The 25,317-nt window shown below is 38.3% G+C and overlaps 1 protein-coding gene across 1 annotated transcript; it reads right to left on the minus strand.

The window, feature by feature from the left end:
- Positions 1 to 2: 2 nt before the first annotated feature.
- tobi (target of brain insulin) lies at positions 3 to 25,085 on the minus strand. The gene is made up of 4 exons (XM_067791514.1): positions 24,776 to 25,085; positions 1,286 to 2,159; positions 405 to 1,123; positions 3 to 345 (listed from the first exon to the last, which is right to left on the minus strand). The coding sequence occupies exons 1-4, from the start codon at positions 24,939 to 24,941 to the stop codon at positions 140 to 142; spliced, it is 1,965 nt and encodes a 654-aa protein (XP_067647615.1). The 5' UTR covers positions 24,942 to 25,085; the 3' UTR covers positions 3 to 139.
- Positions 25,086 to 25,317: the final 232 nt, after the last annotated feature.

Here is a 25,317-nt window from a genome sequence, read left to right on the forward strand (position 1 = left end):
ACTACATTATAATAATTATATGTTAAGTATTTTATTTTCGGTTTAATGGATTTGAATTTGCAATATTTCTTTAAACTAATAATTACATGAATAAAAAATCACGCTTTTTTAGAGATCTACCATTGTATTTTTTCTTAATCTACCACCAAGTTGGTTTTTCTGATACGCGTTCGAAATACGGCAGCGTATCCAGTGGAGCACTATAGGCCATCAACCATTTAGGGCCATAGTGCACTATATTTGTATTGCCATCTTTCCATTCGCCTTTGGGCAAGTAAATATCACGTACAACAGCACCTTCTTGAACGACAGGTGCAGCAATGATGTCATCTCCAAGTAGGAATTCTAAAGAAAACACAGTTGATAAAGTAAATTTGTTTCCACCATATTTCTAATCCACTTACGATCATAAATGCCTTGTGCAATTTTGTCTTCGGGGTCAACCCACCAGAGTGGCAAATTTACTGGTTCACCTGTTTGTGTTGCAAGTTTGAAACGCTTTATAATTTCAGGCGCAAAATCAGCATGCATATTGATAAAATTTTTACTGATCTCAATAGCTTCCGCATCGAAATTCCAGGGCACATAGGAAAATTGCAGACTAGGCATAAAAACATTTGCTTGCAACCAACGTAAAAATAGTTCTTTGCTTGGCGGCTTGTCATCATAACCATTACCACCAATCATATCAGGCAACACAAATGGATAACCATTTAAGTTCATTTGTATGGTTGTGGTGATGAGTGTTAGTAAACCATTATTCCAACCCCATTCAGAATCTTTGTCAACAACGCGTACAAAAATGGGCAAGTCTTGGGTATTTTGGCCGGAACGTACTTCGACCATGGGACCAAAAGCTCCTACCGTGCGTACATAGTCACGGGTCATTTGTGTAGGTGATAAACTGAGATCACCTTGTAGTATTGGATCGTCTGGCATCCAACTTGTTTCACCTGCATCGAATTTGAAGCTATCAATACCGCCTTCTTCCTGCAATTTTTTCAATCGATCACTGAACCAAGTGCGCACCTCCACTTTGGTGAAGTCAACATGAGCAGCCTCCTTGGGACCACTGTTCCACCATTGGGTATCTGTAGTGAAATTGTGGTCAAGAACCAAATACCTGAAAGAAGAGATTAAGATTTCATATTAAAAAATTGAAATATTTAATTTTCTGTTAAACATTTTTTATATATACTACATACATATACATATATTGAATTTAAGTATCTAATAAAACTTTCATTTCAACAACCAGCCTTAATTGGTAAACAAGCAAACTTACCCCTTTTTAAAAGCTTCGCTATAAATGGGCTCGCAATTTTTATTGATAAATGGATGTATCCACAATGTTACACGGAAACCTTTGACTTTTAATTCATCAGTTAACTTTTTCATATCAGGGAATTTTGTTTTACTATATGATAAAGCGCCATAACAATCTTCCCAATCATCATCAATTTCTAGCTGACTATTGTTGAAACCATTGCGCAAAATTGCATCGCCGAATTCACGTACAATCGTCTCATTAATATCCCGCTTATATAGTGCCCACGTGGACCAAATGGGATGTGTTACCATACGTTCATCTGGATATTCTGCTGGAAATTTCAAGAATTTCTTCACAGCATACATATGAGCTTTCTTCGTATTTGGCGCAGAGCCAACATTATACACAAAATTTACTTTATCTGCTCGTGAATTGTATGGCAATGCACTTAGCGCACTAAAACACAATTTATTTTCGTAGCCAAATGAATTTTGCTCGATAAATAGTGGAGTTTGATCATCAACATAATAAAATTGACCGTTGGTATTAAACCAATACCGTTCAGCCACACCCATATTTTCAAATTCTTTGGTTACATATGAGAAATTTGTCAATGTCTGCTTCTCCACTGGCCAATAGTGATTTTTAAATTCCGGCCCACCATACCAATGTGTATTCTGTATATCTAAATCGACGCAATCAATGGGTTGACTGCCATATGGAACAGTGCGCGAGACACGTACATGTACGACACCGGCTTCACTGGGTATCAATTCAAATTCAATTGTTGTATCTCCAGTGTTAAGTGTAAATTTTCCAGAATCCGTTTGCATCAATTTATTATTAGTGGCCGTATTTACTAAGGTAATGGTTTGAACTGTTTTGGAGCCTAATTTCAAAAAGTTAAAAAATTACAAATTGTGTTAGGTATACTTCGAAGTGGAATATAACCAGGAAAGGTGTCTAACTTCGGGTGTAACCGAACATTATATACTCAGCGTGAGCTTCAATTGTACATTTCATTTCAGATAAATTACTTTTCTACATAACACGTGGCACCGCCCGTTAAAAAAAATGTCTCCGCATTTCCTCTTACAATAAAACTTGATACGAGAAACATCATTGATTCAAAACTATTTTTTTGCTAAGTTATAGCTTATTATTCTAGTCTACGACCCTTTTAAACTTGTTTTATATCTAAGCTGCCGTGGTCTTTAACCGTTCCCGTCCACTTTTACTAGACATATTTTCTGCTATAAGGAAAATTTGTGTACCCAATTTTGTTACGATCCGTTAATTTTTCTTCGAGTTATGGCTCCCGAAACAGAAAATTGCTTAGTCATAAAAGGGGCGGTGCCACACCCATTTTCAGAAATTGTAGTGTTTTTCTATTTAATGTTATAATTAAATTTAGAAAGTTAAATTCTATTGATATTGATCTTCGCTAAGATATAGCTTATTATTTTCGTCTAGGACGCTTTTAATAAAAGTGGGCATGGTCTTTAACCGATCTCGCCCATTTTTTCTAGAAATATTTCCTGCTATAGGGAACATTTTTGTACCCAATTTTATTACGATCCGTTAATTTTTTTCGAGTTATGGCTCCCGAAACAGAAAATTGCTTAGTCATAAAAGGGGCGGTGCCACGCCCATTTTTTAAATTTGAGTTTTCCCTATTTATTGCTATAAATCCACTTGGGAAATGAAATACAACTGATATAAAGCTCTTTTTTGCGAAAATATAGCTTATTTTATTCGTCCACGACTCTTTTAAAAATCTTTTATATAAAAGTGGGCGTGGTCCTTAACCGATTTCGTTAATTTTTCTTTAAAGCATTCCTCATAGTAAAGGCTACCTCTGCCGAATTTTGTTACGATAGGTTTACCGATTTTTGATTTATGATTAATATTTGTAAAATTGGTTGTATCACAAGTGGGCGGTGCCATGCCCATTTTAAATTTTTTTTCAAGTTTTTATCAAGAGTCTCAATATCAGTCCACACCTCAAATTTCAACATTCTAGGTGTATTATTTACTAAATAATCAGGTTTTTTGTGTTATATATATAAAAAGTGGGCGTGGTTATCATCCGATTTCGCTCACTTTCAATACCAATTTATTCTGGGTCCAAATAAGCTCGTGTGCCAAATTTGGTGTAGATATCTCAATATTTACTCAAGTTATCGTGTTAAAGGATAGACGGACGGACGGACGGACGGACATGGCTCAATCAAATTTCTTTTCGATACTGATGATTTTGATATATGTAAGTCTATATCTATCTCGATTCCTTTATACCTGTACAACCAACCAATCAAAGTTATAATACCCTGTGTATAAGTACAGCTGAGTATAAAAATTATACAAGCCCACAAAAGAAAACAAGTAAGGAAAGCTAAGTTCGGGTGTAACCGAACATTACATACTCAGCTGAGAGCTTTGGAGACAAAATTGTATTTTTCATGGATACATACAAATGGTAATACTAAAAGGTAGAGCAATTTGCCTTTGCTATCTTTCTTCAGCTATCAATTCGTTTTATTTGAATATTTTTTTAAATATGAAAATTTGGTTAAATTTGAACACATTTCTTTATCATTTTTGTTTAAATCACCCCTGAAATATTTTCGAAGCACTCTTAATTATGAGTCCGATAAGAGTCCGAAACTGTAGACCAAGGGTGACGTTTTTTGGAACGCTTTTCCTTCATCCTTTTTCAAATAAGGGGAAATCACCATGTAGGAAAATGAACATAGGGGAACCCTGGAATGTGTTTGTATGACATGGGTATCAAACGAAAGGCATTAAAGAGTATTTAAAAAAGGAGTGGGCCTTAGTTCTATCGGTGGACGCCTTTTCGAGATATCGCCATAAAGGTGGACCAGGGGTGACTCTATAATGTGTTTGTACGATATGGGTATCAAATTAAAGGTATTAATGAGGGTTTTAAAAGGGAGTGACCCTTAGTTATATATGTGAAGGCGTTTTCGAGATATCGACCAAAATGGGGATCAGGGTGACCAAGAACATCATCTGTCGGGTACCTCTAATTTATTTATATATGTAATACCACGAACAGTATTCCTGCCATGATTGCAAGGGCTTTTGATTTCGCCCTGCAGAACGTTTGCATTTTCTTCTACTTAAATGGGCGTGGCTTCAAACGATTTCGCCCGTTTTCACAGAAAACAGTTATAGTCATAGAAGCTATGCCTTTACCAAGGGCTCACAAGGATTGGTAAATTTTTGTTCGACTTATGGCATTGAAAGTATTCTAGACAAATTAAACGAAAAAGGGCGGAGCCACATCTATTTTGAAATTTCCTTTTATTTTTGTATTTTGTTGCACCATATCATTACTGGAGTTGAATGTTGACATAATTTACTTATATACTGTAAAGATATTCAATTTTTTGTTAAACTTTTTTTTTTTTTAAAGTGGGTGTGTTCGTCATCCGATTTTTCTAATTTTTATTTAGAACATATGGGGTAAAGTATATCAACCGTTCCACTTAAAAAGCTTCATCGCTTCGATTTGAATGAAATTTGGTGAAATTGCTGTGCTATATAGTAGTGTTAATAAGTTCGCTACTAAATTTTGGATGGTTACGGAGATATACCTAAGCGTCTGAATTCTCAATTTTTTTTGTGGAAGCCTTTTTTCTATAAATGATAAGTCGTGTAATTAGCTTTCTAAGAAGAAATGAATAAAACGGTTTCTAAAGTATTTTTTCCATTCTTTTTGAACATAAATATAAAAAAATTTTAGTAAAAATTTTATTAAAAAATTTTTTTTTTAAATTTTTTTCAAAGAGGGCCATTTTTAATATTTTTATTTTTAAATAAAAGCTTGATATTTTTCCTTTAAAATGATACCTATTTAATTTTGGCACGCGAAAATTTCTTTACTACATTTTTATTTTAAACATATAGAGTTCCAGCTAAAATTCACTCATAAATTTTATAATTTTTATTTTTTATTTATTTTTTCAAGTTGGAACATTTTATGTATTTTTATTTCTATTTTTAAATAAAAGCTTGATATTTTTCCTTTAAAATGATACCTATCTTGTTATGCTGCCCGACAATTTCTTTGATACATTTTTTTTTTAACATAGAGGTACAGATAAATGTATCAATTTTTCTATGCGCGCTTTAACTAGTTTTTTTTTATTTTCAAAGGAAAGCTTTCTTATTATTTCATTGTATAAAATAGTAATAAATTGTAATAAAAATAAAGTTTTGTGCAAATAAATAAATATAACTCACATGTTCACTAAGTATTAAGCAAATTATAATACCACAATGAAGAAAGTGTAAGAACATAAAAAGCAGGCATACCTAATTTTTTAATTCCGTAAAATGAGTCTTGACCTTTACCGAAAGAAATTCAAGGGTTTAAACTCATGCGTATTGAGAATTGAATTTTAGCTGGAACTCTATATGTTTAAAATAAAAATGTATTAAAGAAATTTTCGCGTGCCAAAATAAAATAGGTATAATTTTAAAGGAAAAATATCAAGCTTTTATTTAAAAATAAAAATATTAAAAATGGCCCTCTTTGAAAAAAATTAAAAAAAAATTTTTTAATAAAATTTTTACTAAAATTTTTTTATATTTATGTTCGAAAAGAATGGAAAAAATACTTTAGAAACCGTTTTATTCATTCCTAAACGTTACCGATGAAGGAATTTAGCAGTTCCCGAAATGGATTTATACACCGAGCTTTGGCAGTTGTCTAAATTTTTTTTCTTCTATTCTAATTTAAAATTTTTTCAATTAAGAAAAAATATATTATAACAATAATACTGATAAAATAATTATTGTTATGCCTTGAGCTCGATTCAAACTCGTGATCTAAAAATAAAAATATGAAAAATGCCCCTCTTTAAAAAAAATAAAAAAATAAAAATTTTTTTAATAAAATTTTTACTAAAATTTTTCTAAACAATTTTTTATAGTTGTATTCGAAAAGAATGGAAAAAATTCTTTAGAAACCATTTTATTCATTTCTTCTTAGAAAGCCAATTACACGACTTATGATAGAAAAAAGGCTTCCACAAAAAAAAAAAAAATGAGAATTCATGCGCTTATATCTCCGCAACCATCCAAAATTTATGAGGGAACTTAAGTGAAATTAACACTACTATATAGAACAGCAATTTCACCAAATTTCATTCAAATCGAAGCGATGAAGCTTTTTAAGTGGAACGGTTGGTATACTTTACCCCATATATAGTAATAGGAGTAACGTTCCTGCCATTTTTCATCACAATATATTCAACGACTGCCAAATTACAGCTTGCAAAACTTTTAAATTACCTCCTTTTAAAAGTGGGTGGCGCCACGCCCATTGTCGAAAATTTTGCTAATTTTCTATTCTGCGTCATAAGGTCAACCCACCTACCAGTTCCATCGCTTTGTCCGTATTTTGTAATGAACTATGGCACTTTTTCGGTTTTTCGAAATTTTCGATATCGAAAAAGTGGGCGTGGTTATAATCCAATTTCGTTCATTTTAAATAACGATCTGAGATCAGTGCCCAGGAACTTACATACCAAATTTCATTAAGATACCTCAAAATTTACTCAAATTATCGTGTTCACGGACAGACGAACGGGCGGACGGACGGACATGGCTAAAAGAAATTCTTTTTTCGCGCAGATCATTTTGATATATAGAAGTCTATATCCATATCGATTAGTTTATGCCGTTACGGGGTACCGTTAAGTGAAAATAATTAATATACTCTGTGAGCTCTGCTCAGCTGAGTATAAAAAAGTGTTCTGCAATTTATGCGGATGTATGTACCTACATACATGTATATATGTTCTGCTACATGCTGCACTTGAATCTGAAGTGCAGTTGCCCCGAAAAACTTCGAGTGCACGAAGCTTAAGGCTGTATGAGCTAAAGACTCTAGGACGCGGTTTAGCTGTGTTCGAACTTAACGAACTTCACACCCGGTTTCAGCATGTATAAATACATAAATGCAGGTATATGGGTCTGGACCATGACGCAATAAAACCAGACAGGTGAAGTCATTACTATAGCCATCATAATTCCAAGTGTTGTTTCTTGACTTATTTACAGCATTGATTTTTTCAGAATCATAAAAAAATACTACATTAATGCCTTCCTGAATATGAAGTAATGTCTGTATTTCTTTTTGTGGGATGGTTAATTTTCTTTTTCTGAGTGGAAATGGAAAAGTTTTAGTCAACGAAACTGAATAGCCAGATCTTAGAGTATCCCATTGTACACAACTAAGGCATATGGAAACAGACTTTTGACGTCAATGAGATGTCAATCTGAAAGAATGTCCTGAAGTTGCGGAAGAGTAGAGGAGTCTTGTAATACGAAAGCTAGGGATCGGCGGTACACGGTCCCGAGACGCAACATTTATGTATGTAAACGAAGCACCAAGATGTAGGTTCATTCAGCAGAAAATCGTGGCTGGCGTAAAAATATAAAGCGGCCGAGGGTTTACAGCAAAGATGCATCAACAAATCAGAGCTTATAGAAATTCATTCATGGCAAAAAAGAAATATGTGGCCTACCAAAACCTTATTTTAAACAGCTCTGACTGACCCTGGAAACGTTTAGACGAACATGAAATAGTCGTATGATGAAACGCGACCGACATTGTTTTGACTTTATCTAGCTATCCAGCTGCCTCTGCTCTGGCTAACCCTTTTCATCCTCTCTTTATTTCCTCTCCACTCCGCATTTTTTAGTTAACCTTAATTGGCCCATTCAACTTTCCTATCCCTTTCATTCTTCCGTACACTCAGCGAAAAACGCCGTTCTAAAATCCAGCACCACCGGATTCAATTCAAGATTGAAAAACGGCCGACTGTTCTCAAAACAACAACCTTGATCTTGAACTGACAACCATTTTCTTGAAAAGAGAACGGCTGGTCTTAAAATATGAACAAATGTTCTATTAATGAGAACAATATTCTTAAATTAAGAACAATGTTCTTAAATTAAGTTCAAGTAAACAGAAACGGTGCAATTGATGTGTACTACAATGTTAAATATAACATTTGGCGCAAGCTATCAAGCAGCTGCAGTGGCCCAGCGGCTATGATGTTGCGGTTGCCATCGTGTGGGCGAGTTCGATCGCCGTGCATATAATGCGTTTTTCTAATCTTTTAGGTTTAGTAATCGTTTTTATACTCAGTTGAGCAGAGCTCACAGAGTATAATAACTTTGATTGGATAACGGTTGGTTGTACAGGTATAAAGGAATCGAGATAGATATAGACTTCCATATATCAAAATCATCAGTATCGAAAAAAATTAGATTGAGCCATGTCCGTCCGTCCGTTAACACGATAACTTGAGTAAATTTTAAGGTATCTTGATGAAATTTGGTATGTAGGTTCCTGGGTACTCATCCCAGATCGCTATTTAAAATGAACGATATCGGACTATAACCACGCCCACTTTTTCGATATCGAAAATTTAGAAAAATCGAAAAAGTGCGATAATTCATTACCAAATACGGATAAAGCGATGAAACTTGGTAGGTGAGTTGATTTTATGACGCAGAATAGAAAATTAGTAAAATTTTTGAAAATGGGCGTGGCACCGTCCACTTTTAAAAGAAGGTAATTTAGAAGTTTTGCAAGCTGTAATTTCGCAGTCGTTGAAGATATCATGATAAAATTTGGCAGGAACGTTACTCCTATTACTATATGTATGCCTAATAAAAATTAGCAAAATGGGAGAACGACCACGCCCACTTTAAAAAAAAAAAATTATTTAAGTAAATTAAAAAAAAAGTTTATTTCTTTGCAGTATATAAGTAAATTATGTCAACATTCAACTCCAGTAATGATATGGTGCAACAAAATCCAAAAATAAAATAAAATTTCAAAATGGGCGTGGCTCCGCCCTTTTTCATTTACTTCGCATAGAATCATTTAATGCCGTAAGTCGAAAAAAAATTTACCAATCCTTGTGTAATTTGGTAGGGGCTTAGATTCTAGGACGATAACTGTTTTCTGTGAAAAAGGGTGAAATCGGTTGAAGCCACGCCCAGTTTTTATACACAGACGACCGTCTGTCCTTCCGCTCGGCCGTTAACACGATAACTTGAGCAAAAATCGATATATCTTTACTAAACTCAGTTCACGTACTTATCTGAACTCACTTTATATTGGTATAAAAAATGGCCGAAATCCGACTATAACCGCGCCCACTTTTTCGATATCGAACATTACGAATAATGAAAAAAAAATGCCATAATTCTATACCAAATACGAAAAAAGGGATGAAACATAGTAATTAGATTGGTTTATTGAGGCAAAATATAACTTTAGAAAAAACTTTGTAAAATGGGTGCGACATCTACCATATTAAGTAGAAGAAAATGAAAAAGTTTTGCAGGACGAAATCAAAAGCCCTTGGTTTCTTGTCAGGAATACTGTTCGTGTTATTACATATATAAATAAATTAGCGGTACCCGACAGATGATGTTTTGGGTCACCCTGGTCCACATTTTGGTCGTTGTCTCGAAAACGCCTTCACATATACAACTACCACCACTACCTTTTAAAACCCTCATTAATACCTTTAATTTGATACCCATATGGTACAAACATATTATGGCCACCCCAGGTCCACCACTATGGCGATATCTCGAAAAGGCGTTCACCTATAGAACTAAGGCCGACTCTCTTTTAAAATACTCATTATCACCTTTCGTTGGATACCCATATTGTACAAACGAATTCTAGAGTCACCCCTGGTCCACCTTTATGGCGATATCTCCAAAAGCCGTCCACCTATAGAACTAAGGCCCACTCCCTTTTAAAATACTCATTAACACCTTTCATTTGATACCCATAACGTACAAACAAATTCTAGAGTCACCCCAGGTCCACCTTTATGGCAATATCTCGAAAAGGCGTCCACCCATAGAACTAAGGCCCGCTCCCTTTTAAAATACTCATTAACACCTTTCATTTGATACATATATCGTACAAACAAATTCTAGAGTCACCCCTGGCCAACCTTTATGGCGATATCTCGAAAAGGCGTCCACCCATAGAACTAAGGCCCGCTCCCTTTTAAAATACTCATTAACACCTTTCATTTGATACCCATATCGTACAAACAAATTCTAGAACCACTCCTGGTCCACCTTTATGGCGATATCTCGAAAAGGCGTCCACCCATAGAACTAAGGCCCATTCCCTTTTAAAATACTCATTAACACCTTTTATTTAATACCCATATCGTACAACCAAATTCTAGAGTCACCCCTGGTCCACCTTTATGGCAATATCTCGAAAAGGCGTCCACCCATAGAACTAAGACCCGCTCCCTTTTAAAATACTCATTAACACCTTTCATTTGATACGCATATCGTACAAAAAAATTCTAGAGTCACCCCAGGCCCACCTTTATGGCGATATCTCGAAAAGGCGTCCACCTATAGAACTAAGGCCCACTCCCTTTTAAAATACTCATTAACACCTTTCATTTGATCCCCATATCGTACAAAAAAATTCTAGAGTCACCCCTGGCCCACCTTTATGGTGATATCTCGAAAAGGCGTCTACCCATAGAACTAAGGCCCACTCCCTTTTAAAATACTCATTAATTCCTTTTATTTGATACCCATATCGTACAACCAAATTCTAGAGTCACCCCTGGTCCACCTTTATTGCGATATCTCGAAAAGGCGTCCACCCATAGAACTAAGACCCGCTCCCTTTTAAAATACTCATTAGCACCTTTCATTTGATACCCATATCGTACAACCAAATTCTAGAGTCACCCCTGGCCCACCTTTATGGCGATATCTCGAAAAGGCGTCCACCCATAGAACTAAGGCCCACTCCCTTTTAAAATACTCATTAACACCTTTTATTTGACACCCATATCGTACAACCAAATTCTAGAGTCACCCCTGGTCCACCTTTATGGCGATATCTCGAAAAGGCGTCCACCCATAGAACTAAGGCCCACTCCCTTTTAAAATACTCATTAGCACCTTTTATTTGATACCCATATCGTACAACCAAATTCTAGAGTCACCCCTGGCCCACCTTTATGGCGATATCTCGAAAAGGCGTCCACCCATAGAACTAAGGCCCACTCCCTTTTAAAGTACTCATTAACACCTTTTATTTGACACCCATATCGTACAACCAAATTCTAGAGTCACCCCTGGTCCACCTTTATGGCGATATCTCGAAAAGGCGTCCACCCATAGAACTAAGGCCCACTCCCTTTTAAAATACTCATTAGCACCTTTTATTTGATACCCATATCGTACAACCAAATTCTAGAGTCACCCCTGGTCCACCTTTATGGCGATATCTCGAAAAGGCGTCCACCCATAGAACTAAGGCCCACTCCCTTTTAAAATACTCATTAGCACCTTTTATTTGATACCCATATCGTACAACCAAATTCTAGAGTCACCCCTGGCCCACCTTTATGGTGATATCTCGAAAAGGCGTCTACCCATAGAACTAAGGCCCACTCCCTTTTAAAATACTCATTAATTCCTTTTATTTGATACCCATATCGTACAACCAAATTCTAGAGTCACCCCTGGCCCACCTTTATGGCGATATCTCGAAAAGGCGTCCACCCATAGAACTAAGGCCCACTCCCTTTTAAAATACTCATTAACACCTTTTATTTGACACCCATATCGTACAACCAAATTCTAGAGTCACCCCTGGCCCACCTTTATGGCGATATCTCGAAAAGGCGTCCACCCATAGAACTAAGGCCCACTCCCTTTTAAAATACTCATTAGCACCTTTTATTTGATACCCATATCGTACAACCAAATTCTAGAGTCACCCCTGGCCCACCTTTATGGTGATATCTCGAAAAGGCGTCTACCCATAGAACTAAGGCCCACTCCCTTTTAAAATACTCATTAATTCCTTTTATTTGATACCCATATCGTACAACCAAATTCTAGAGTCACCCCTGGCCCACCTTTATGGCGATATCTCGAAAAGGCGTCCACCCATAGAACTAAGGCCCACACCCTTTTAAAGTACTCATTAACACCTTTTATTTGACACCCATATCGTACAACCAAATTCTAGAGTCACCCCTGGTCCACCTTTATGGCGATATCTCGAAAAGGCGTCCACCCATAGAACTAAGGCCCACTCCCTTTTAAAATACTCATTAGCACCTTTTATTTGATACCCATATCGTACAACCAAATTCTAGAGTCACCCCTGGTCCACCTTTATGGCGATATCTCGAAAAGGCGTCCACCCATAGAACTAAGGCCCACTCCCTTTTAAAATACTCATTAGCACCTTTTATTTGATACCCATATCGTACAACCAAATTCTAGAGTCACCCCTGGCCCACCTTTATGGTGATATCTCGAAAAGGCGTCTACCCATAGAACTAAGGCCCACTCCCTTTTAAAATACTCATTAATTCCTTTTATTTGATACCCATATCGTACAACCAAATTCTAGAGTCACCCCTGGCCCACCTTTATGGCGATATCTCGAAAAGGCGTCCACCCATAGAACTAAGGCCCACTCCCTTTTAAAATACTCATTAGCACCTTTTATTTGATACCCATATCGTACAACCAAATTCTAGAGTCACCCCTGGCCCACCTTTATGGCGATATCTCGAAAAGGCGTCCACCCATAGAACTAAGGCCCACTCCCTTTTAAAATACTCATTAACACCTTTTATTTGACACCCATATCGTACAACCAAATTCTAGAGTCACCCCTGGTCCACCTTTATGGCGATATCTCGAAAAGGCGTCCACCCATAGAACTAAGGCCCACTCCCTTTTAAAATACTCATTAGCACCTTTTATTTGATACCCATATCGTACAACCAAATTCTAGAGTCACCCCTGGCCCACCTTTATGGCGATATCTCGAAAAGGCGTCCACCCATAGAACTAAGGCCCACTCCCTTTTAAAGTACTCATTAACACCTTTTATTTGACACCCATATCGTACAAAAAATTCTAGAGTCATCCATGGCCCACCTTTATGGCGATATCTCGAAAAGGCGTCCGCCCATAGAACTAAGGCCCACTCCCTTTTAAAATACTCATTAACACCTTTTATTTGATACCCATATCGTTCATCTAGAGTCACCCCTGGCCCACCTTTATGGCGATATCTCGAAAAGGTGTCCACCTATAGAACTAAGGCCCACTCCCTTTTAAAATACTCATTAACACCTTTCATTTGATACTCATATCATACAAAAAAATTCTAGAGTCACCCCTGGCCCACCTTTATGGCGATATCTCGAAAAGGCGTCCACCCATAGAACTAAGGCCCACTCCCTTTTAAAATACTCATTAACACCTTTTATTTAATACCCATATCGTACAACTAAATTCTAGAGTCACCCCTGGTCCACCTTTATGGCGATATCTCGAAAAGGCGTCTACCCATAGAACTAAGGCCCACTCCCTTTTAAAATACTCATTAACATCTTTCATTTGATACCCATATCGTACAAAAAAATTCTAGAGTCACCCCTGGCCCACCTTTATGGCGATATCTCGAAAAGGCGTCCACCCATAGAATTAAGGCCCACTCCCTTTTAAAATACTCATTAACACCTTTTATTTGATATCCAAATCGTACAACCAAATTCTAGAGTCACCCCTGGTCCACCTTTATGGCGATATCTCGAAAAGGCGTCCGCCTATAGAACAAAGGCCCACTCCATTTTAAAATACTCATTAACACCTTTCATTTGATACCCATATCGTACAAAAAAATTCTAGAGTCACCCCTGGCCCACCTTTATGGCGATATCTCGAAAAGGCGTCCACCCATAGAAATAAGGCCCACTCCCTTTTAAAATACTCATTAACACCTTTTATTTGATACCCATATCGTACAACCAAATTCTAGAGTCACCCCTGGTCCACCTTTATGGCGATATCTCGAAAAGGCGTCCACCCATAGAACTAAGGCCCACTCCCTTTTAAAATACTCATTAACACCTTTCATTTGATACACATATCGTACAACCAAATTCTAGAGTCACCCTTGGCCCACCTTTATGGCGATATCTCGAAAAGGCGTCCACCCATAGAACTAAAGCCCGCTCCATTTTAAAATACTCATTAACACCTTTTATTTGATACACATATCGTACAACCAAATTCTAGAACCACCCATGGTCCACCTTTATGTCGATATCTCGAAAAGGCGTCCACCCATAGAACTAAGACCCGCTCCCTTTTAAAATAGTCATTAACACCTTTCATTTGATACCCATATCGTACAAAAAAATTCTAAAGTCACCCCTGGTCCACCTTTATGGCGATATCTCGAAAAGGCGTCCACCCATAGAACTAAAGCCCACTCCCTTTTAAAATACTCATTAACACCTTTCATTTGATACCCATATCGTACAAAAAAATTCTAGAGTCACCCCTGGCCCACCTTTATGGCGATATCTCGAAAAGGCGTCCACCCATAGATCTAAGGCCCACTGCCTTTTAAAATACTCATTAACACCTTTCATTTGATACCCATATCGTACAACCAAATTCTAGAGTCACCCTTGGCCCACCTTTATGGCGATATCTCGAAAAGGCGTCCACCCATAGAACTAAAGCCCGCTCCATTTTAAAATACTCATTAACACCTTTTATTTGATACACATATCGTACAACCAAATTCTAGAACCACCCATGGTCCACCTTTATGTCGATATCTCGAAAAGGCGTCCACCCATAGAACTAAGACCCGCTCCCTTTTAAAATAGTCATTAACACCTTCCATTTGATACCCATATCGTACAAAAAAATTCTAAAGTCACCCCTGGTCCACCTTTATGGCGATATCTCGAAAAGGCGTCCACCCATAGAACTAAAGCCCACTCCCTTTTAAAATACTCATTAACACCTTTCATTTGATACCCATATCGTACAAAAAAATTCTAGAGTCACCCCTGGCCCACCTTTATGGCGATATCTCGAAAAGGCGTCCACCCATAGATCTAAGGCCCACTGCCTTTTAAAATACTCATTAACACCTTTCATTTGATACACATATAGTACAAAAAAATTCTAGAGTCACCCCTGGCCCACCTTTATGGCGATATCTCGAATAGGCGTCCACCCATAGAACTAAGGCCCACTCCCTTTTAAAATACTCATTAACACCTTTTATTTGATACACATATCGTACAAAAAAATTCTAAAGTCACCCCTGGTCCACCTTTATGGCGATATCTCGAAAAGGCGTCCACCCATAGAACTAAGGCCCACTCCCTTTTAAAATACTCATTAACACCTTTCATTTGATACACATATCGTACAAAAAAATTCTAGAGTCACCCCTGGCCCACCTTTATGGCGATATATCGAAAAGGCGTCCACCCATAGAACTAAGGCCCACCCCCTATTAAAATACTCATTAACACCTTTTATTTGATACCCATATCGTACAACCAAATTCTAGAGTCACCCTTGGCCCACCTTTATGGCGATATCTCGAAAAGGCGTCCACCCATAGAACTAAAGCCCGCTCCATTTTAAAATACTCATTAACACCTTTTATTTGATACACATATCGTACAACCAAATTCTAGAACCACCCATGGTCCACCTTTATGTCGATATCTCGAAAAGGCGTCCACCCATAGAACTAAGACCCGCTCCCTTTTAAAATAGTCATTAACACCTTTCATTTGATACCCATATCGTACAAAAAAATTCTAAAGTCACCCCTGGTCCACCTTTATGGCGATATCTCGAAAAGGCGTCCACCCATAGAACTAAAGCCCACTCCCTTTTAAAATACTCATTAACACCTTTCATTTGATACCCATATCGTACAACCAAATTCTAGAGTCACCCCTGGTCCACCTTTATGGCGATATCTCGAAAAGGTGTCCACCCATAGAACTAAAGCCCGCTCCCTTTTAAAATACTCATTAACACCTTTCATTTGATACCCGTATCGTACAAACAAATTCTAGAACCAACCCTGGTCCACCTTTATGGCGATATCTCGAAAAGGCGTCCACCCATAGAACTAAGGCCCGCTCCCTTTTAAAATACTCATTAACACCTTTCATTTGATACCCATATCGTACAAACAAATTCTAGAGTCACCCCTGGCCCACCTTTATGGCGATATCTCGAAAAGGCGTCCATCCATAGAACTAAGGCCCGCTCCCTTTTAAAATACTCATTAACACCTTTCATTTGATACCCATATCGTACAAACAAATTTTAGAGTCACCCCTGGTCCACCTTTATGGCGATATCGCGAAAAGGCGTCCACCCATAGAACTAAGGCCCGCTCCCTTTTAAAATACTTATTAACACCTTTCATTTCATACCCATATCGTACAAAAAAATTCTAGAGTCACCCCTGGCCCACCTTTATGGCGATATCTCGAAACGGCGTCCACCCATAGAACTAAGGCCCACTCCCTTTTAAAATACTCATTAACACCTTTTATTTGATACCCATATCGTACAACCAAATTCTAGAGTCACCCCTGGTCCACCCCTTTATGGCGATATCTTGAAAAGGCGTCCACCCATAGAACTAAGACCCGCTCCCTTTTAAAATACCCATTAACACCCTTCATTTGATACCCATATCGTGAACAAATTTTAGAGTCACCCCTGACCCACCTTTATGGCGATATCTCGAAAAGGCGTCCACCCATAGAACTAAGGCCCACTCCCTTTTAAAATACTCATTAACACCTTTTATTTGATACCCATATCGTACAAAAAAATTCTAGAGTCACCCCTGGCCCACCTTTATGGCGATATCTCGGAAAGGTGTCCACCCATAGAACTAAGACCCGCTCCCTTTTAAATACTCATTAACACCTTTCATTTGATACCCATATCGTGAAAAAATTCTAGAGTCACTCTGGTCCACCTTTATGGCGATATCTCGAAAAGGCGTCCACCCATAGAACTAAGACCCGCTCCCTTTTAAAATACTCATTAACACCTTTCATTTGATACCCATATCGTACAAAAAAATTTTAGAGTCACCCCTGGCCCACCTTTATGGCGATATCTTGAAAAGGCGTCCACCCATAGAACTAAGGCCCACTCCCTTTTAAAATACTCATTAACACCTTTTATTTGATACCCATATCGTACAACCAAATTCTAGAGTCACCCCTGGTCCACCTTTATGGCGATATCTCGAAAAGGCGTCCACTCATAGAACTAAGACCCGCTCCCTTTTAAAATACTCATCAACACCTTTCATTTGATACCCATATCGTACAAAAAAATTCTAGAGTCACCCCTGGCCCACCTTTATGGCGATATCTCGAAAAGGCGTCCACCTATAGAACTAAGGCCCAATCCCTTTTAAAATACTCATTAACACCTTTCATTTGATACCCATATCGTGAAAAAATTCTAGAGTCACCCCTGGCCCACCTTTATGGCGATATCTCGAAAAGGCGTCCACCCATAGAACTAAGGCCCACTCCCTTTTAAAATACTCACTAACACCTTTTATTTGATACCCATATCGTACAACCAAATTCTAGAGTCACCCCTGGTCCACCTTTATGGCGATATCTCGAAAAGGCGTCCACCCATAGAACTAAGGCCCACTCCCTTTTAAAATACTCATTAACACCTTTTATTTGATACCAATATCGTACAAAAAAATTCTAGAGTCCCCCTGGCCCACCTTTATGGCGATATCTCGAAAAGGCGTCCACCTATAGAACTAAGGCCCACTCCCTTTTAAAATACTCATTAACACCTTTCATTTGATACTCATATCGTACAAAAAAATTCTAGAGTCACCCCTGGCCCATCTTTATGGCGATATCTCGAAAAGGCGTCCACCCATAGAACTGAGGCCCACTCCCTTTTAAAATACTCATTAACACCCTTTATTTGATACCCATATCGTACAACCAAATTCTAGAGTCACCCCAGGTCCACCTTTATGGCGATTTCTCGAAAAGGCGTCCACCCATAGAACTAAGACCCGCTCCCTTTTAAAATACTCATTAACACCTTTCATTTGATACCCATATCGTACAAAAAAATTCTAGAGTCACCCCTGGTCCACCTTTATGGCGATATCTCGAATAGGCGTCCACCCATAGAACTAAAGCCCGCTCCCTTTTAAAATACTCATTAACACCTTTTATTTGATACCCATATCGTACAACCAAATTCTAGAGTCACCCCTGGTCCACCTTTATGGCGATATCTCGAAAAGATGTCCACCCATAGAACTAAAGCCCACTCCCTTTTAAAATACTCATTAACACCTTTTATTTGATACCCATATCGTACAACCAAATTCTAGAGTCACCCCTGGTCCACCTTTATGGCGATATCTCGAAAAGATGTCCACCCATAGAACTAAAGCCCGCTCCCTTTTAAAATACTCATTAACACCTTTCATTTGATACCCATATCGTACAAACAAATTCTAGAACCACCCCTGGTCCACCTTTATGGCGATATCTCGAAAAGGCGTCCACCCATAGAACTAAGGCCCGCTCCCTTTTAAAATACTCATTAACACCTTTCGTTTGATACCCATATCGTACAAACAAATTCTAGAACCACCCCTGGTCCATCTTTATGGCGATATCTCGAAAAGGAGTCCACCCATAGAACTAAGGCTCGCTCCTTTTTAAAATACTCATTAACACCTTTCATTTGATACCCATATCGTACAAGCAAATTCTAGAGTCACCCCTGGCCCACCTTTATGGCGATATCTCGAAAAGGCGTCCACCCATAGAACTAAAGCCCGCTCCCTTTTAAAATACTCATTAACACCTTTCATTTGATACCCATATCGTACAAAAAAATTCTAGAGTCACCCCTGGCCCACCTTTATGGCGATATCTCGAAAAGGCGTCAACCCATAGAACTAAGGCCCACTCCCTTTTAAAATACTCATTAACACCTTTTATTTGATACCCATATCGTACAAAAAAATTCTAGAGTCACCCCTGGCCCACCTTTATGGCGCTATCTCGAAAAGGCGTCCACCCATAGAACTAAGGCCCACTCCCTTTTAAAATACTCATTAACACCTTTTATTTGATACCCATATCTAACAACCAAATTCTAGAGTCACCCCTGGTCCACCTTTATGGCGATATCTCGAAAAGATGTCCACCCATAGAACTAAAGCCCGCTCCCTTTTAAAATACTCATTAACACCTTTCATTTGATACCCATATCGTACAAACAAATTCTAGAACCACCCCTGGTCCACCTTTATGGCGATATCTCGAATAGGCGTCCACCCATAGAACTAAAGCCCGCTCCCTTTTAAAATACTCCTTTACACCTTTCATTTGATACCCATATCGTACAAACAAATTCTAGAACCACCCCTGGTCCATCTTTATGGCGATATCTCGAAAAGGAGTCCACCCATAGAACTAAGGCTCGCTCCCTTTTAAAATACTCATTAACACCTTTCATTTGATACCCATATCGTACAAGCAAATTCTAGAGTCACCCCTGGCCCACCTTTATGGCGATATCTCGAAAAGGCGTCCACCCATAGAACTAAAGCCCGCTCCCTTTTAAAATACTCATTAACACCTTTCATTTGATACCCATATCGTACAAAAAAATTCTAGAGTCACCCCTGGCCCACCTTTATGGCGATATCTCGAAAAGGCGTCCACCCATAGAACTAAGGCCCACTCCCTTTTAAAATACTCATTAACACCTTTTATTTGATACCCATATCGTACAAAAAAATTCTAGAGTCACCCCTGGCCCACCTTTATGGCGATATCTCGAAAAGGCGTCCACCCATAGAACTAAAGCCCGCTCCCTTTTAAAATATTCATTAACACCTTTCATTTGATACCCATATCGTACAAACAAATTCTAGAGTCACCCCTGGCCCACCTTTATGGCGATATCTCGAAAAGGCGTCCACCCATAGAACTAAGGCCCGCTTCCTTTTAAAATACTCATTAACACCTTTTATTTGATACCCATATCGTACAAAAAAATTCTAGAGTCACCCCTGGCCCACCTTTATGGCGATATCTCGAAAAGGCGTCCACCCATAGAACTAAAGCCCGCTCCCTTTTAAAATATTCATTAACACCTTTCATTTGATACCCATATCGTACAAAAAAATTCTAGAGTCACCCCTGGCCCACCTTTATGGCGATATCTCGAAAAGGCGTCCACCTATAGAACTAAGGCCCAATCCCTTTTAAAATACTCATCAACACCTTTCATTTGATACCCATATCGTACAAAAAAATTCTAGAGTCACCCCTGGCCCACCTTTATGGCGATATCTCGAAAAGGCGTCCACCCATAGAACTAAGGCCCACTCCCTTTTAAAATACTCACTAACACCTTTTATTTGATACCCATATCGTACAACCAAATTCTAGAGTCACCCCTGGTCCACCTTTATGGCGATATATCGAAAAGGCGTCCACCCATAGAACTAAAGCCCGCTCCTTTTTAAAATACTCATTAACACCTTTCATTTGATACCCATATCGTACAAACACATTCTAGAACCACCCCTGGTCCACCTTTATGGCGATATCTCGAAAAGGCGTCCACCCATAGAATTAAGGCCCGCTCCCTTTTAAAATACTCATTAACACCTTTTATTTGATACCCATATCGTACAACCAAATTCTAGAGTCACCCCTGGTCCACCTTTATGGCGATATCTCGAAAAGGCGTCCACCCATAGAACTAAGGCCCACTCCCTTTTAAAATACTCATTAACACCTTTTATTTGATACCAATATCGTACAAAAAAATTCTAGAGTCCCCCTGGCCCACCTTTATGGCGATATCTCGAAAAGGCGTCCACCTATAGAACTAAGGCCCACTCCCTTTTAAAATACTCATTAACACCTTTCATTTGATACTCATATCGTACAAAAAAATTCTAGAGTCACCCCTGGCCCATCTTTATGGCGATATCTCGAAAAGGCGTCCACCCATAGAACTGAGGCCCACTCCCTTTTAAAATACTCATTAACACCCTTTATTTGATACCCATATCGTACAACCAAATTCTAGAGTCACCCCAGGTCCACCTTTATGGCGATTTCTCGAAAAGGCGTCCACCCATAGAACTAAGACCCGCTCCCTTTTAAAATACTCATTAACACCTTTCATTTGATACCCATATCGTACAAAAAAATTCTAGAGTCACCCCTGGTCCACCTTTATGGCGATATCTCGAATAGGCGTCCACCCATAGAACTAAAGCCCGCTCCCTTTTAAAATACTCATTAACACCTTTTATTTGATACCCATATCGTACAACCAAATTCTAGAGTCACCCCTGGTCCACCTTTATGGCGATATCTCGAAAAGATGTCCACCCATAGAACTAAAGCCCACTCCCTTTTAAAATACTCATTAACACCTTTTATTTGATACCCATATCGTACAACCAAATTCTAGAGTCACCCCTGGTCCACCTTTATGGCGATATCTCGAAAAGATGTCCACCCATAGAACTAAAGCCCGCTCCCTTTTAAAATACTCATTAACACCTTTCATTTGATACCCATATCGTACAAACAAATTCTAGAACCACCCCTGGTCCACCTTTATGGCGATATCTCGAAAAGGCGTCCACCCATAGAACTAAGGCCCGCTCCCTTTTAAAATACTCATTAACACCTTTCGTTTGATACCCATATCGTACAAACAAATTCTAGAACCACCCCTGGTCCATCTTTATGGCGATATCTCGAAAAGGAGTCCACCCATAGAACTAAGGCTCGCTCCTTTTTAAAATACTCATTAACACCTTTCATTTGATACCCATATCGTACAAGCAAATTCTAGAGTCACCCCTGGCCCACCTTTATGGCGATATCTCGAAAAGGCGTCCACCCATAGAACTAAAGCCCGCTCCCTTTTAAAATACTCATTAACACCTTTCATTTGATACCCATATCGTACAAAAAAATTCTAGAGTCACCTCTGGCCCACCTTTATGGCGATATCTCGAAAAGGCGTCAACCCATAGAACTAAGGCCCACTCCCTTTTAAAATACTCATTAACACCTTTTATTTGATACCCATATCGTACAAAAAAATTCTAGAGTCACCCCTGGCCCACCTTTATGGCGCTATCTCGAAAAGGCGTCCACCCATAGAACTAAGGCCCACTCCCTTTTAAAATACTCATTAACACCTTTTATTTGATACCCATATCGTACAACCAAATTCTAGAGTCACCCCTGGTCCACCTTTATGGCGATATCTCGAAAAGATGTCCACCCATAGAACTAAAGCCCGCTCCCTTTTAAAATACTCATTAACACCTTTCATTTGATACCCATATCGTACAAACAAATTCTAGAACCACCCCTGGTCCACCTTTATGGCGATATCTCGAATAGGCGTCCACCCATAGAACTAAAGCCCGCTCCCTTTTAAAATACTCCTTTACACCTTTCATTTGATACCCATATCGTACAAACAAATTCTAGAACCACCCCTGGTCCATCTTTATGGCGATATCTCGAAAAGGAGTCCACCCATAGAACTAAGGCTCGCTCCCTTTTAAAATACTCATTAACACCTTTCATTTGATACCCATATCGTACAAGCAAATTCTAGAGTCACCCCTGGCCCACCTTTATGGCGATATCTCGAAAAGGCGTCCACCCATAGAACTAAAGCCCGCTCCCTTTTAAAATACTCATTAACACCTTTCATTTGATACCCATATCGTACAAAAAAATTCTAGAGTCACCCCTGGCCCACCTTTATGGCGATATCTCGAAAAGGCGTCCACCCATAGAACTAAGGCCCACTCCCTTTTAAAATACTCATTAACACCTTTTATTTGATACCCATATCGTACAAAAAAATTCTAGAGTCACCCCTGGCCCACCTTTATGGCGATATCTCGAAAAGGCGTCCACCCATAGAACTAAAGCCCGCTCCCTTTTAAAATATTCATTAACACCTTTCATTTGATACCCATATCGTACAAACAAATTCTAGAGTCACCCCTGGCCCACCTTTATGGCGATATCTCGAAAAGGCGTCCACCCATAGAACTAAGGCCCGCTTCCTTTTAAAATACTCATTAACACCTTTCATTTGATACCCATATCGTACAAACAAATTCTAGAGTCACCCCTGGCCCACCTTTATGGCGATATCTCGAAAAGGCGTCCACCCATAGAACTAAGGCCCACTCCCTTTTAAAATACTCATTAGGACCTTTTATTTGATACCCATATCGTACAACCAAATTCTAGAGTCACCCCTGGTCCACCTTTATGGCGATATCTCGAAAAGGCGTCCACCTATAGAAGTAAGGCCCACTCCCTTTTAAAATACTCATTAACACCTTTCATTTTATACCTATATCGTACAACCAAATTCTAGAGTCAGCCCAGGTCCACGTATTATGGCATCCCTAAATGGCGTCCACCTATAGAACTATGGCCCACTCCCTCTTAAAATACTCTTTAATACCTTCCATTTGGTACACATGTCATACAAACACATCCGAGGGTTACCCTAGGTTCATTTTCCTACATGGTGATTTTCCCTTATTTTGTCTCCATAGCTCTCAACTGAGTATGTAATGTTCGGTTACACCCGAACTTAGCCTTCCTTACTTGTTTTTGTTATTAATATTTTTTATTAATGACAAAAAAATTATGGATTAATAAAAATATAAATAAATGGTACCTTCACACTCCCACCAATGATCACGCACAAACCGTTCTTAAATTGATACCGAAAACTGTTAAATCGACCACAAATCGTTCTCGAAGTGTGAGAACGAAAAATCTCAAATCAAGCCCAAGTAATGCTTGAAATGGGCACTGAAGGTTCACACATCAATACCAAATTGGTCATAAAATACGAACGGTGTGCTTGGAAAAACTGTTCTTAAAACAAGCCCATCGGTCACGAGTTAAGAAAAAACGTACTTAACAGACTTTTGTCAACGAATGTTCTTAATTTTGAACTTGTTTCGTTCGTTTTAGAACGATTTTTTCTCTGAGTGTAAATCCTCCCGTGTTTCCTCTTACTCTTCCTGCTCTTGCTCGTATCCAAGTCTATCACTATTACTCTTAATCTTATCCGTATAGTATTCTTACTCTTCCTGTAAAGCACTTTTTTCCTAATTTCTCTCAAACCATTCCCCTTATTATCACTTTTACTCTCCCTCTTCCTCTTTGTCTCTTTACTTTTCCCCTTTCCCCCAACTTACTTTACTCTTTTCTATTGCCTCTGTTTTCTGAGATATATTGAGTTTGTCTTTTTTCCACACTTTACATTGCTAAAGTAGGTACTAAGAAAGTAGCAAAATAGGTCCAAAAATGTTCCCTTCCTACTGCTTTAAAATTCATGACCGGTGTATGAGGGCCGTCAATTTTTTCTTGTTGTACTACTGAGATCAGCTGCCTGGTGTTATTGCGTCATGGTCTGGACTAAAGTACGAACTAATTTTTTTATTTTGTATGGAAGTTAATATGTTTTTTAAAACTCGTTACTTACCTTTCATAATTTGGTATTGCAGTTTCGTAGAGTGTAGCAAACGCAGGTAGACATCGCTATTTGGAAATTTAAAACGTTGTTCTACTCTTTGACAAGATATTAATTCTAGTGGATTTAGGCAGAGCGCAAGCAAAGCCCATATAAATATAACACTTTTGCTATACATTTTGTCTTTGAAATGAGAATTAGTGGTTATAACTGTTTCACTTATTCACTTTAAAGGCAATGGGAAAAATTAATTTTTTAAACTGCTTTATTTTGTTTGATTTTGTCAATGCTTACACTTTGAAAGTTAGGTGTTGTACTGTCTTCCGTTCTCCTGAACAAACTCTATATATACACCCAATGCTGATTTGAGTTCCCATAATCATCTCTTTCAGCCGCTGTATGATTTTAAAAAGCAATTTTTTGTGATAAGATAATATATTCGTTAGTGGTTTTGGGATCCCCGCAAGTATTTTATTATTCACTATTGATAAAAAACAATACTCTTGAACTTTGAGTGTTCCTCTTTTCTCACACACTTTAAAACTTATTGTGAG

The sequence above is a fragment of the Eurosta solidaginis genome, chromosome 1, assembly GCF_040869045.1.
Source record: "Eurosta solidaginis isolate ZX-2024a chromosome 1, ASM4086904v1, whole genome shotgun sequence".
NCBI classification, from domain to species: domain Eukaryota; kingdom Metazoa; phylum Arthropoda; class Insecta; order Diptera; family Tephritidae; genus Eurosta; species Eurosta solidaginis.

Coding starts and splice junctions, on each gene's coding strand:
- tobi (XM_067791514.1), bottom strand. CDS start 24,941: ATGTATAGCAAAAGTGTTATATTTATATGGGCTTTGCTTGCGCTCTGC. Junction 1,124..1,285: donor AGCGAAGCTTTTAAAAAGGG/GTAAGTTTGCTT, acceptor CTCTTCTTTCAG/GTATTTGGTTCTTGACCACA. Junction 346..404: donor TGCACAAGGCATTTATGATC/GTAAGTGGATTA, acceptor TGTTTTCTTTAG/AATTCCTACTTGGAGATGAC.